Genomic DNA, 16099 nt, shown 5'->3' on the forward strand with positions numbered 1-16099 from the left:
TTTGACAAAATGAGGATGGTAAGCCATGACATTTATTGTGACAGTGAGCCTGCACAAAAATATGCTGGACCATGAAAGATAATCAGCTTCCGTTCAGTTTGCACCGGTTATCGGTTTCTGGTAACAATGGTGGCTCAGTATGTGTAGAGACTTGGCTTGGGAACTCGAAGATCACCGGTTCCCTGAGGTGCCACTGAGCAAGGCACCGTCCCTATACTGCTCCCCGGGCACCATAAATAATGGCTGCCCACTGTTCCTTATACCAATGCTCCTAATACATACAGAATCCGTATTGCGGCAGTAGCTCAATGGGGCCGCAGGAGCTCAGTCTGTAGGGACATGGTTTTTATTTGCTCTTGGAAATTCCAAGAATTAGTTCACCAATTATTTTAGAAATAGTTTTCTTATATTTCATTTTCAAGACGGATCATCTCGATAAAGCTTTAGGACCAATGTATGGGTCACAGGTTTTCCCTAGAGGATTGTTAAAGGGATACTTCTTCCTCCCTTCTTCTAATTTAGCCGTAAGCGTGCTTAGTGGTCAAGTTAAAGTCTCTATGTCTTCCACTGTCGACTATGTAGTGTAACAGGAGGATAGACCTGTACTTATATCCCATTATTAGCCCCACTCTCCCTAGGAAACGTCCTGATTATGAAGCCTATTTATGCCTGCTGCCGTAAGCATGTACACACGCACACGCACACGCACACACATATTCGCATCATTTACATAATGCAGCTTTACACCTTCCCATGGCACTCCTCTCTTTCTCTCTTTTGTTCTCTCTTAAACAAACTCGCGATTATGCCCCCCCCAACTCCTGCCACACATAAACACTCTCACACACATGTGCAAACACACGGAAAGCCTTCAGCGTATGTGAGGCAGATTCAGGGGCGAGAGCGGGATGTGAACAGCAGGGAGTCTGGCAGAGGCGTGGGCGGTGTGTGGGAAGACCATATGCATTTTACCAGGCACTGATGAAAACACATGCTGGTACACTTAATCACAGTATTTTCACATTTAAAAAAACAATGTAGTCTCCTATCTCTTTTTACCTGTTGTTCTTTTTCTTACTCACTCACACACACCCCATACAGCAAATCCTGTACAGGCTTCAGATAGGGCACACCAACTGTAATCTTAATTATTCCTCAAAACCATTCGTGATAAAATGAAATAAAAAAAAGACTTCTGTCAACTGGCCATGCAGCCTGAGAAAGCTGACACACTGCCATCCAGTGGTGGTGATGGTAAATGTCAGAGAACATGCAATATTTAACTTAAAACATATATAAATATTTTCATAAGCAATACATCTCCAGGATTAAAATATGATCTGGATAAATCCTGCATCCAAACAAATGATTGGTTTTTCCTCATCAATCGATCTTTTCTTCTTCTTTCGTGTGGTGCAATAACTGTTTGCTTTTGAGTAGGTCGGTTGGAGTGTGTAATATTCTAGGAGAATCAATATTGAATTTGCAGTTGGGTAATAATTAAAAGCTGCCGTTGTAGCCTGATCCGTACGAATGAAAGCTAATGTTGGTTGTGCTGTAAAACCCATTAAGTGTCCCCATCCATTAAAATCCTTTAATGTCTTTGAAATCTTCCTGAAGTGTCGGGGTAGTGCCGCGGGTAAGAAGAATTGCATTTAGATAAGTGCTTTCAAGTGTCACTGCATGTGGCGTATTGATGTATTGACGTGCGGCTGTACATTTTGATGTCAGTCCATGAATGTCTGTGTGTGTAAGCGTGACAAAGACGGACTGATTTAGTATGTGCCGCGGACACAGGTACGCACACGCATGCCTGTGCTCACTCTTCCTCCTGCTCTCTCCGTTGGCAGGGTTTAGTGTGTCCTGTCCTTGGTGTGTGACAGGTCTTTACAGAACAAGCCTTTCTCTGTGGGCAGAGGAATCAGAATTCACCATAGCTGATAGCTCCGTGCCTGGGGGAATTCTAGGAGATTTAAAAATGCTGAGTCTCTAATCGATCGTAGCACACTCTTATTCCGCTGTCTTTCTTAAATCTTTGTCTTTATCCCATTTCTCTTTCAGCATCATTACACCGCTGCTGCAGATAGAGATGGATGATAGGATTCCAACCCTTTCCATTTAAAGAAGCATTTGTTACCTCAGGTTTAGTTTCCAGTGGGGAACGAATTCAGAGCTGCTGCTATAAAACATCTTTGTCCCTGTCTGTTCTCATTTGTTTTGGGTATCGTAAAACAAATCTTTGCTATCTCTGAATAATCAGGGAGCCGTGGGTTCACTCATTAGCCAAATCCCTGTGAGAATAAATACATTGTGCCATTCAGGAATGTTATATCTTCACATACATACATGTGGAATCTACAATTACCCAGCTTTAGACCCTAGGCTCTGACATCTGTTTCCTAATGACAGATAATTACATGCTGTCAAGTGCAATCATTGACAGTTGCTGTTAAGGCACTGTGTGACTGGTGCTGGTGGTGTACCCTGAGGGGAGTACAGGGAGACTAAGGCAAACTCACTCTGAATTTAAATATACATTTGGTGGGTATATATTTTGCTAGTGTGTCTTTTTGAGTCTGTGTGATGAGTTCTTGGCACCTGTGAAACCTACAGTATAGAGAGGGGATGGACATATAAAACACAGCTTAAAGCCAATCTGTTGTCTTCTAGATGGACAAATTGATTCATGGTCAAGAAATGCATATACAGTATATTGAGGTGAATTCCTCAAATCTAGCCACATTAAATCACTCCATGCTTAACTAACAATTTAAGGAATCTGTCATTTTGTGAGGATATTTTCAAGACAAAAAATATTCAAACTGGTAACCAGTGGTGGAACACCTACATTTTAAGGATTTAAAGTGTGTTAACGAGGGATTATTTCATTATTATATATATATATTCATGTGCCTATTAATTGATCAAAGAATGAATCATTTGGTCCATAAAAATAAGAAAACAGCTAAAAAAGTCCAATTACAAAAGCCTAAAGTGTTTGCTGTCATCAGACCAATTATTCAAACCCTACCAATACTTTTTTTTTATCACAAAAGACTAAACAGGAAAAAACCAAATATTATCACCGCACACTCAGGCTTGGGCTTATTGTGCTTCAAATTATCATATCCATTTCCCCTCATGCATATTACGCCTACAATCTCAACATTTGCTGCCAGACTGTGTGTAAATGTGTTCCATTGTATATTCAGGCCAGTTGGAAATGGTGTGCGAGTCATGATCGCTAAGCAGATTATTTAAGGTTATAAAGATTTCACACTGTGTAGTTGCTGCTGTGTCTCCGCAGTGCTTCCACCACATCTCCTTTGCGACTTGGCCGACACCTCTGCTGCATACTGCTGCCATATGGTTGACTGGTGTGTTTTGTTATCACCTGACAATGACACTGACATTGTTAATCGGGTTCAATTATACAAGCTGAAGTGGACAACATAACCACATTTGTGTGGTTGTGAAAGAGTTTAAAACATCTCTTTAATTTTTGACTGAAGGCCATGTGTGGACTTGACTACCATTACATTGGCTTTAATGTAGAATTGTACGCCTGTGAAGTGAGTAAAGCCTTTACAAGCACACATATTTCAGTGACAATAACAAACCTTGAGGGATGTTACCTGTCTATATAGAAAAGTGTATCTTTAAAGCATTTCTGGAATGTGCTTTTTGACTATTTTATGTTGAGAGACCTCAGGCTTGTTTTTACAAAAGTGACTTTTTCCATCACTAATCTAGAGGGAACTGCAGCCAGAACAGTATTTGTGCAGTAGCTCTTAAAAACTGGATATAAACATCAATTTAGACCAATGTAAAATCAATCATAGTTGACGCCTACCAAGATCAAATGAGGCATTCCTGGTGAGTTCAAACTGTCTCACCATGTTTTTGCATTGGAGATTTGAAGATTCTTTAAATGGCCTTGTTCAGCCTTTGGAGTCAAGTTGATGGCTTTTGAATGGGTCTATGAGTGTGTTTTAACTTGGTGTCATTTGTTATCACCGGCATCATCTTTACCAGAAGCTGTTAGTCTTTTTGCAGTGTGTCACTATCAGCGAAGTAGACATTTGGGACATGTGGTTGTAATGATAATGAACTGGGAGAAATGGTCATTCAGGATCCATTTGGAAATCTTTTAGCGCTGCTGTGCTTCGCCCCGTGTTACTTACACATTTGCATTTTAACTCTATATTTCGGTTTCTCTGAATCCTCTCACAAAACATTCTGTTTTAATGCCTGTTGTCTTGCTCACTAAACGTACTCTCCTAAAATGTAAATGTACTGGCGTGCGCTCTTTGGGTTTGCTTTTAGCCATGTTACCTTGGCTAAACACCCGTGGGCTCGGTATCCCCGTAAAGGGCCTGCGGCACGGCTCCAGATGGCCGTCTGGATAGACAAAGGCGTTTTACTGCCTTGTCCCTGCTACATTACTCACACGGTATCACCCCTGCCTACAAAAATCCATCTGTGCTCAAACGCCAACTTAAAGATCCATCATCTTGACACTTGTATTGAAACAATGACAATAATGACAGCAAGAGATGGATCTCGGAACAACAGGATGCACGGTTAAACTGGCAGCGTTTGTCCAAAGATCCATTTTTTGGTAAGGAAGTTGTCAGGAGAAATTGTATTTGTTGTTTTTGTGAAGGAGGAGCATTTAAGTTTGCTACATATTTATATGGGCATGCTGTATATCTGGCCCAAATTGTTTTTGCAAGCCTGACGGTTTTAATGAGGCCACAGAAGAGTTTCTTCTACTTAACTTTCTGTTGTGGTAGACTTTCTGTGGGAATCAATGAAGGATTTAGAATAGGGTTACGTTTCTCGCTCACTCCGTCTCCCTCTTGCTCTCCCCTGACACACACACACACACACACACACACACCACAACACACAACACACACACACACACACACACACAACACACCACACACCCACACACACACACACACACACACACACACACACACACCACACACACACAGTCCTGCCTCAGCTCTTGCTGGACTAATTGGGTACGGATGCTGAGTAGTGTGATCTTGCAACTTGTGCTCATTGTGCGTTTGTCTGCATGTGTTTTTATGTGTTCAATGTATTCATGCATATGTGTGTACTAATCAATCATCCTCCTCCACTGACGTATAGTTCTGCATAGACTGTGTCCCTGGTTGTCTGCAATGTCTCAGACTCATGGTTCTGACATCACATTAGCCCTCAACCAATGGAGTCTTTCTCCTGATTTTACAAATGGCTTTATCTAACTATATGACCATCTAGAGTCATCTTTGTAGCTTTACTATTGTGTTATGTTTCTGTCCCACCGTTTTTCTTTTCTTTGTACGGTCTTCCTCTCTCTCTTCTATACGTTAGGTCACATGTATTACAGGTATTGTAGGTCAAAATCATTCTTTGTGAGGAGTTTGATTTATTTGTGCATTTATATGTACTGAGCGCTTGAAAAGGCACCCGCTCTTGCATGGTTTGCCCTGTGGTGAATGTGAGGCGAGGCTAGTGACCAATGATTCTCTGACAAACGAGGTGTGTATGTGCCTCCACCATCCCATACATTACTGTCTGACCCCATCTGACCAACCAGACACAGACTTTCACTGCAAATTCAGAGAGCAGTTGACTGAATCTCTGATCGTTTTATATAATTAACGCAATAAATAGCTTGGTACTTGTTATTTAACCATAGAGTTTACTTTTCCACATCCTTTAGAGAGAATCTGTACACTGTCACTACAGTTACACACACTCACATCTGAGTAATACTGAAGTCTTGCGCTAACGGCACCGAGCAAGTCCACTGGAGCACTTTTACGTTACCTAGCCTGCTCAAAGGCACCTTGAGAGTCGTACCAAGTTTTACAAAATGATTTCCTGCGGCAGATCTTACCCTTCCAGTTGCTGTTAGACCCGTTGATGCAAGGTTACCGTGTTGCTGTTCACACACCTGGTTCTCATTGCTCCTGTGATAACATTTGGGATGAGAATGAATATCTGCTCACAGGTGGTGTTATGATGTTGTTCTGTACTCAGGCGTCCTAAATGTTTGCTTGTTTTCACTGTTCAGGTTCATTCAGGAGATAGAGATGAACATGGGGCCAGGCCAGGCCAAGCAGTGCCAGCTCCGAGCCTTCCTCACTTACTACATCAATGATCTCTTCCTCAACCAGGTTAGTGGAATGACAAATTGGTGCCTTGTGCACGCTGTCTGAAAGAGAGAACACAGGAGCTTTTCAAGAAAAAAAATGTCTGCTAGATTGCAGATGGCATAGTGCTGGGGTCCATCGTACTCCCTTACCCTCTCAATTTGACCTTCAATAGAGTACCTGTTTTTACCCATCTACATTTTATTTCCCAAGCTTTTGATTCTACATGGTCATCATCTAGATTATACCTAGAAAAAAGTACTTCCTGTGAGCTGGTATACAGATACAAAACAATTATTTCTGCAATTGTTTGTATAACAATTGAAATGTACTTTAGTCAAATAAATGTAAACTTATGGTTGATTCACTATAATGCTTTATAAAGACATTTCAAACATAAAGTGTTGTAAACAATGTGCAGGGTTCATTTGCACACAAAAAAGATTTCATAATCACATAGCTTTATTGTGCAAAAATCAATCAAACTTTTGTAAGTTTATTTACTTTTAATTTAGTTTAGAATAGCTTTTATCTGCTTTTGCAAACAATCTCTTTATATTCTTGTCCAGACGGCCATCTGGAGCTGAGCAATGCTTTGCATTAAATATTAGAAACAGCTTTGATATACAGTGTCTTTGTTTACAAGGATGGGACAATCATCTTCACCTTCTATAAAGTCAATTCTAAACTAAACAAAGAAAAGAAAATCGCTGATTGCTATAGAAGAAAAAAGTTGCATTTTCATTCCAATTAACATGAGCCATATAATAAGTGAGTAAGTAGTAAATGTGTGTAACTGACCCATTAGGTGCGGACAGAGATCAACAAGGAAATTGAGTCAGTGAGCAAGGCAGCTGACCCCCTGAAGATCCTCGCCAGCGCTGATACCATGAAGGTCCTAGGCGTCCAAAGACCCCTGCTGCAGGTGAGCAACATCCAGCATATACATTCTCACCAACAAGTATATACACAAGTTGGGGGCAAAAACAAATACAATAAATATCTTTACTGAATGGCCTTTGACTTTTTGTGACACAGGTTCACACACATGCCAATCACACTGTACAGTAGGTGTGTAGCAGTGTAGCATATCCTTGTGTGAGCAGTTAGAGAGGCTTAAAAAAAACACACCGCCCTGTGTGTTTGGCACCGTTTCCCCTTTATACCCCTGTTCAATGGAGTAGGGCTCTCCTGAATACGCACACCTTGCAGTTCTCTGTGATCTCAAACGGATCAGGGGCAGGCAGCCACACTCACACTCACACTCACACTCACACTCACACACACACACACACACACACACACACACACACACACACCACACACACACATACACATACACATACACATACACATTACACATACACATACACATACACATACACATACACACACACACACACTTCCACTCTCTGTTTCACTCTCAGATCATTGTTCCCACCCTGCCATCTATCTCACAGATCATAATTGCGGCTGAAATAGATGCTTGATCCTCGAGTTTGAAGTTGTTTCTACCAGGTGGCTCGATGACTTCATATATACACACACACACAACACCACACACACACACACACACACACACACACACACACACACACACACACACACACACACACATTAAACACACACACTCACACACACAAGCATGTGGCACAGACACTTGATCTACCATTTTCGGTTTCCAAGAATGATTTTCTTCAGAAAGCAAGTATGTGATTAGGATAGCTGACCTACCCAGGATAGAGAGTGTTGTGTTAAAATTCACTCATGACACTCACAGACACACACACACACACACACCACACACACACACACACACACACACACACACACACACACACACACATACACATCACATCACATACACATACACACATACACATACCATGTATACATCACTTCAGACATTGACTTACATGCATTTCCTGGAGACTTATCCTAACCTTAACCATAACCAACACATGCCTAACCCTAACCCTAACCTAAACAAGTCTTCACCCTAAAATTAATGATTCCCCTCATGGGGACCGCCATTTTGGTCCCCATAAGGGGGGCGAGTCCCCACACGTGACTATGTAAACAGATTTAGGTCCCCACAAAGTATAAGTAATGCTCGGCCACAAAATCATTTGTCCCACATAATTCAGTTTAGTCCAATTCATAAATATCATAAAAACATATTTCCCACCTACTTCTACTGGTATTTTACAAAAGCAGTTTGGTTGTGTCTGCAAATGTTTAGAGATACCCACTTCTGAGATTTTCTGCAACACTAAAACAACAGAAAGGGAATTAAATATAATTTGTGCTTCGAATAATTACATTTAAAAGATTTCTCCAAATAAACTGTTCAAATAAAAATAGTTAAACTAAGCCATTAAATTCCAAACTCACCAAAAACATTTAAGAATACTGACTGCCGCATTGACAGCCCCAGAATTTAACCACAGGCCCATCTTGCTTATTTTGCCACCTTTCTTATTCACCGCAGAATCATGGCAGGTTGAAGATTACAGCAGTGCCAATGTCAAGATCCAGACAGTTGGCAAGCATGTTCAATGTCTTAGCTGTCAGATATCCTGGGTTTCCACTGGGGTCTCTTTGTCTACAATATCGTAAAAATGTTTTTCATGCACACATATTTGTTGTTATGTATGTGTTTGATGTGTGTCCCAGAGAGGTAGTTTGTCTGTGCTGTGGGGGTTTTTTGTAGCAGACCTTGGATATAGGTTTGCCAGTGTGTGTGTGTGTTGGTGTTTTGCGTGTGTTTGTTTCTGTCAAAGCCTTCCTGTCTGTGTGCCTGGTTCCCTCACAGGAGGGAACAGCGGTGGCAGATCATTACAGAGAGAGAGACCGTAGGCATTTGGAGTTCAGCAGGGTTTGTTTTACGGCTCGGGCCCCTCCTAAACGAGCGATGCAGCATCTTGCTAATTATGCTGCTGTGGCTAATGAGCCTTTCTGCTGATAGTGGGGAGTGCAATAAAACCTCCTTTTGTTTGGGCTTTTTGCCTTTTTAATTGGGCTAAATAAAAGAGCCTTGTGCTCTTCTTCTCCTGCCATTCACATTCCAGGGTCAGGATGGCATTTTATGTGTGTGCTCAGCAATTTTTCATGTGTGCATTTGCATCTGTGTGAGACTATTTTGCTACCTGTGTGTTGTTGTGTTCCTGGTCTCCAATTTAAAAGCTATCTTACTGTTTTCTTTCATGGCCTTCATCTGAAGTGTCACTCTTATGGCAGACTGCTCTCTTCCACAGTGTGAGGTTTATATTCATTTATTGTCACGAGAGCATTTCATAAAGGTGTTTAACTCCTTTTTATCCTGAAAGTATGAACTAAAGTAGGTGCTTTTAACACAAAGCACTCTCTGTCACAAGCTTCTAACTGGCCAGGTGGTAAGTCTACCAACTCTACGACTGCAATGGTTAATTAAAGATTATAGTGACAGCATATAATGGTTGCTAGAGTTTCCAGTAATGAAGCAGATGTGGTTGTGTGTGCGTCCACATATATGTGCAGGAGTGTGAGCATTTTCACGTTCACACATCCACTGTATGTGCTCCTTTAAGTGCCATGACGCTTTCTGTGCCAGGTGTTATCAGAGGGAGACACACACCGCTGGCATCAGAGCCAGAGAGGGAGAAAGCTCAATATTGCTACACCACATTAAACACACTTCTCATACACCTTGGCTGGAGACACATACGGAAACCCATAGGGGAGCACATTTTATGGACCGCATCTGCTCTCTGCGACCACTGAAGCACACATTGGAGTCTGCAGCAGTTCCATTTGGAGGAAGACATTAGCCGTTAGCATGTGTGGTGTTTATGTTTCTGGAAAAGAGTTGAGGAGTTTTTACAGATATGTTATGGCACATTTTTAAGATGTACGGATACACACTCAGTAGGCTATCACTTCTTTTACGTACATATATCTACATTAATTTCATATTAAGGGAGGCTGTGGCGCAGTGGGAGCACAGGTTCAAACCCCACTGTAGTCAGCATGTCGTTGTGTCCCTGAGACATTTCACCCCAAATTGCTCCTGCGGGGATTGCCCACAGTATTGAGTATGTAAGTCGCTTTGGATAAAAGCTCCCCCCAGTAGCAATCGTGTCTTTGTGGAAGCACTTGCAGGAGTCAAGGGTGAATATCACGCCTCAGGTTTGCTTAAAACAGGCTATAATACACATGCAATCTGGGCTAAAGTTAATAAGTCATATCAATAGGGGCAATCATTTGCCTATCACTATAGACCAGCAGTGTTGAATACTGCATTTATGTATCATGTACATATATTACATAATAATGATATGATTACGAGTCTGAGCCATATATTGTCCACTAGGAGCATGAGATAAGGGCTGACTGGGACAGTATACAGTTCAGAGGGAAAGGTTAACGTCCATTCATGTGTCTGTGTGATAGCGAAGCCTGGGCTGATAAGTCTCTTAAGGGGCAGCGGCGTTAAAGGAAAACAAAGGCAACCAAGCCATGAAACCGTCTCTTCTTTATATTTCTTTCTGTTTTTTTGCTAATTTGATATCTAGCTTTTTTTTTCTTGTTTGCTTGATGTCTTTGTCGCTCTCTACCTTTCATCTATTGTGACTGTGTTTATTCCCATTATATTCTTTCTTTCCTTTCCTTTTTTCTCATGTGCTGGACTCCAAATGTAGAGTAACCCATGAAGGTATATACGCTGCAGTGCGTTGCTATCTGTCCAGCTCCGTTGTTGCCACTGATGATTCATTTAATTAGAGTTGATATCGAGGGAAACGAAAGAGGGGGAGAGAAAGAGAGAGATGGGGAATATAATAGAGGAAGAAAGTAGGATATGGAAGGTATGGTCACTCTGCTGGATAGCTCTGGAGATGGCTCCATTAATCTTGGTAGAAACCCCCCTATGTCCCTTTTACACGCTCACTTTGTGACACGCTAACATACAAGCATACACACAAGCGCAATGAGACAAACCTACCCAGAACAACCAATTGGCGAGCACATCTCTCTGTCCGGAGGACAGCTGCGAAACCCACTCGTACGTGCGCTGTGCATGTGAGGGAGTCCATGAGTGCGGATGAGTTGTTTGTGTTCTGCTTGTTTACTTCATCAGCCAAGACCACACCAGAACCATAATTACATATCACATCGGTCCTCTCTTTCCAGCTAAGTGTCATTCAGCTTCTTCCCTGGTGTCTCCAAACAATAGCCGCTAACTAGTCATTTTGTATCTGCGTGTGTGTGTGAAGTAAATGCCCATTAATTATTCATACGTGCATGTATTTGCCTGTTTTGTGGTCAGACACAACTCGTCCTGGAGCCACATAAAGACTGATTTCATTCACTCTTTCAGCTGCCGGACCGTCACTGTATTGCAGATACGTTCAGCTGCCGATGGCTCGCTAATGAGTTGACCTTATAATGGTACATTCACATGTAGCTGTAAGAGAGGAGGATGGAAACAGGCATACACACACAGACACATGTTACTTGTGCATGCCACACTCGCACATCGGGCTCCAGAAACTGTAATGACACTGACCTTTTTATTCGTGATGATGTGTGTAGGTAATGTTTATTTTGCGGGGGCTGATCGCACCCTGTTGATTGGCTCCCTGCTGCCACACACAAACAACCCACCATCACAAACCCGGTGCAGATTAGTGCATGTGTGTGTGTGGGGTGGTTCTTTATTAAGGAGACCTTGCCCCATCAACAGACACAGCAATCACAACACAATACACCTGTTAGCCACATCAGCCGTGCCCTTTGATTGGGACACAGTGGAGTAGGAGGAAGGAGGATATTAGGGTCTGTATACACACATGCACTTCCCCCACAGATAGGCACACAACACAAACAATTCCAAAAGCCATTTCCTTGTTATCAGTACAAATAAAATCTAAGAGAAGCTGCACTACACCTGTTTTTAATTCTTCAAGAATAGGCCTTTCACTGTTAGCATAAATAATTGCATTGCCGTTCCATTTAGTCCAGTTTTCTCCATTTAGTCCAGTTTTCTCACTACATTTTCTGTCATTGAATGGATCCAGAGTAAGGCACCTCAATCAGAGAGTAGCACTTCTACTCGCAGCAATTTTTGGCTGCACTTGGAATAAGTCCTTCCAATCTTCTTTTCCTCTACTATCGAGGGAGACAAACCTCACCACTAAGGCAATGTCGTTTTTAACTGCACAAGTAGTTGCAACTTGTCTCCTACATTTGTGGTTCCTGGGATTGGTTGATTCTCATCCTGGCCTTACTTGAACTGTGAGGATGTGCAGTATCTCAAACTTGTCAAATCAGCCGCTCATGATCTTATAAAGTCAGGAAGAGGTTTGAACCGATGAGTTTCTTGACTTTATATTGCTTCCTCTCACCAATCCCTAAGCTCTTATATCCATTTTTATTTACATGTAGATCATTGTTGGTATTATGATTAGATCCAAACTAGACGGTTGGCTGAGCATTCCTGGTTTTCAAAAGGCAACATTGTACTGTACTGTAGTAACAGTGCCCCATGGACTGCACACAACACTGTAACTTCTTTCCACAGGTGGGAAATACTATCTTAAAATGTTGATTTGGTTATTAAGAATTTAAAACTCTTCAATATTTTGTTGTTGATATTTATGTCATCTAGTGCTAGAAACCAGTTTGACTGCCCTTTCTTAGTGATTTAATAAGAACATTTTATATTTGAGTAATTTATAAATCTCTTTTCATTTACCAGTAGATTTAGATTAGTGGTTTATTCTTTTTAATATATAGTACATTTACAATTAATACTATGGTATGGCTTTTTTTGCTTTGGTACAATAATGTTGAAGAAGTTACTTTTCCCTTTTCTAAGTGGACTAAAGTCCTGATAAATTCCAGGATGTGTTTTGAGTCTATCTCACCTCAAGACCTTTTTTCCCCTGTTCTGCCTCCTTTCTCACCGCTCAAGGTGTAACAATCCCCGCCACCCACCTTCGCCCGGTTATCTCACACCAAACACACTCTTCACTCCTGAGGCTCGCGCCCTGCTGCCCTGGGCCCCCCAACCTGCCTCTGCCATGGAAATGTTCCTTACTCAGAAATGTATCACAGCTGTGCTTTCTTTATGCTGTTTATATATTTTAATAATATATATATTTAGGATGTTTAAAACCCTGAAGAAAACAGGCTCACCTTCTGCAGCCTAAGGTAGTACAGGTTCACACTATGCAGTGCCCCCCCCCCCCCCTTGACAGAGCCTCTGTAACAAGACATAATCTTTGCCTTTGGAGTGAGTGAGTGAGTGAGAGAGAGAGAGAGAGAAGTTGAAATGTCAGCTCTACCACAAACATGCCCTTTGTGTTTGAAAGAAGGATGGTTTTGGCTGTGGGCGCCTGATAAAAGTTACAGCTTGAATATTGAGAAGCAAGTTAATGCTCTGAATTTGCAAATGACAGTCTTTGTGATGCTTTGGCTTTACATATTGTAGCGTGTCAGTAAACATGTGTCTGTGTCTGTGCATGGGAGCCAAAACAATGGCTCCCGTATGGGCCTAATGGGGCACAGAGAGGAACATACCCCCCGCACAGAACGCATTAAACTGCATTATAATACCTCTTTCACTCTCACACAAACCAGTGATGGCCCTTACTCAGTTCTTGTCATTAATAATTCAGAATAATTGATAATAAATGAAAAACAAATATTTAAAAAACCAAGGACAATCTTGTTATATCCACCAGAAGGCAATGCTTACTGCACCAAGAGGATCACATAGTGATTAGTAAAATTGACTTTTGGGTTACTATATGGGAACAGATCTCTAGGTTGATTCCTTGGATTAGCATATGCAGGAGCTCAACATGTCCCCCTTCATTTGTGTGTTTGTGTGGGTGTGAATAGGGTGTGTGATGTGGAATCCCATCTGTAATCAGCCAAGTGTGATATTGCTCCTCATCTCTCAATTAGAGCACTCACAAACTCTGCATTAAGCTTTTGCATTTGATGTGATGATGGCGGCTGTTAAAGAGAAGATCTGTTCTTATAGCTACTCCATTTTGTCCATCCAGAAGCAATGTCTTTAAAAAATAACTCAAAGTCAGAAATCAATAGGCGCTTTCACACCGGAGTACTTTTCCCATAAATAGTTCCGATAGTTCCTTGGATGTTGCTGTTCACACCAAAAATATCTTTTTTTTCGGGAACCTTTCCACCCCTTTTTAGTCCCTGCTAGAGAGTAAACCCAAAGCAGAAGAAGAATAAGTGACGTCAGCGGCTTTCATTTGCGTAATGCTCCCTCAGGGACTTATCCGGTGTGAACGCGATTTACTAGATAGTTCCGGGGAAATAAAAGTTCTGGGAACTATTCCTGGGAAAAGTACTTGGTGTGAAAGCGCCTTTATCCACTATCATGATTTTTGTCCAAAATAGATGATTTAATGATAGGTAGTTACAGCGACATCTAGTATTCAAGCAGCATTTTTCAGATGTTACACCAAAAAGATGAATATGATGGAGTTGCTATGCAAATACACATGCAGGTTAGAAGTATATAGCCAATACATTCATTATGCACATTAAAAGGGACCACAACTTGTATTTGTTGGATTGGTGACTCTCTCTCTTATACACTGCGGGAAGAACAGTGAAGTGTGTGTGGACATAGTAAGTCAATCTTCCTACAAATACATTTCAAGTCATCTTTTAAGTGTACATACAGTGGGGCAAAAAAGTATTTAGTCAGCCACCAATTGTGCAAGTTCTCCCACTTAAAAAGATGAGAGAGGCCTGTAATTTTCATCCTAGGTATACCTCAACTATGAGAGACAGAATGAGAAAAAAAATCCAGAAAAACACTGTCTGATTTTTAAAGAATTTATTTGCAAATTATGGTGGAAAATAAGTATTTGGTCAATAACAAAAGTTCATCTCAATACTTTGTTATATACCCTTTGTTGGCAATGACAGAGGTCAAACGTTTTCTGTAAGTCTTCACAAGGTTTTCACACACTGTTGCTGGTATTTTGGCCCATTCCTCCATGCAGATCTCCTCCTGAGCAGTGATGTTTTGGGGCTGTTGCTGGGCAACACGGACTTTCAACTCCTTCCAAAGATTTTCTATGGGGTTGAGATCTGGAGACTGTCTAGGCCACTCCAGGACCTTGAAATGCTTCTTACGAAGCCACTCCTTCGTTGCCCGGGCGGTGTGTTTGGGATCATTGTCATGCTGAAAGACCCAGCCACGTTTTATCTTCAATGCCCTTGCTGATGGAAGGAGGTTGTCACTCAAAATCTCACGATACATGGCCCCATTCATTCTTTCCTTTACACGGATCAGTCGTCTTGGTTCCTTTGCAGAAAAACAGCCCCAAAGCATGATGTTTCCACCCCCATGTTTCACAGTAGGTGTTCTTTGGATGCAACTCAGCATTCTTTCTCCTCCAAACACGTCTAGTTGAGTTTTTACCAAAAAGTTCTATTTTGGTTTCATCTGACCATATGACATTCTCCCAATCCTCTTCTGGATCATCTAAATGCTCTCTAGCAAACTTCAGACGGGCCTGGACATGTACTGGCTTAAGCAGGGGGACACGTCTGGCACTGCAGGATTTGAGTCCCTGGCGGGTGGGTGGTGTGTTACTGATGGTAGCCTTTGTTACTTTGGTCCCAGCTCTCTGCAGGTCATTGACTAGGTCCCCCCGTCTGGGATTTTGGCTTACCGTTCTTGTGATCATTTTGACCCCACGGGGTGAGATCTTGCGTGGAGCCCCAGATCGAGGGAGATTATCAGTGGTCTTGTATGTCTTCCATTTTCTGATAATTGCTCCCACAGTTGATTTCTTCACACCAAGCTGCTTCCCTATTGCAGATTCAGTCTTCCCAGCCTGGTGCAGATCTACAATTTTGTTTCTGGTGTCCTTTGACAGCTCTTTGGTCTTGGCCAT

At 41.7% G+C, this 16099-nt stretch overlaps 1 protein-coding gene across 1 annotated transcript in view; it reads left to right on the forward strand.

Annotated features, from left to right (window-relative positions):
* The window catches only part of exoc4 (exocyst complex component 4), a 120736-nt gene that overhangs the window by 68199 nt on the left and 36438 nt on the right, over window positions 1–16099 (forward strand). Inside the window, 2 exon segments of the mRNA XM_034218837.1 lie at window positions 6095–6197; window positions 6982–7098. Coding sequence (XP_034074728.1) covers window positions 6095–6197; window positions 6982–7098 — 220 coding nt within the window.

The sequence above is a fragment of the Gymnodraco acuticeps genome, unplaced genomic scaffold (genome assembly GCF_902827175.1).
Source record: "Gymnodraco acuticeps unplaced genomic scaffold, fGymAcu1.1, whole genome shotgun sequence".
Taxonomy (NCBI): domain Eukaryota; kingdom Metazoa; phylum Chordata; class Actinopteri; order Perciformes; family Bathydraconidae; genus Gymnodraco; species Gymnodraco acuticeps.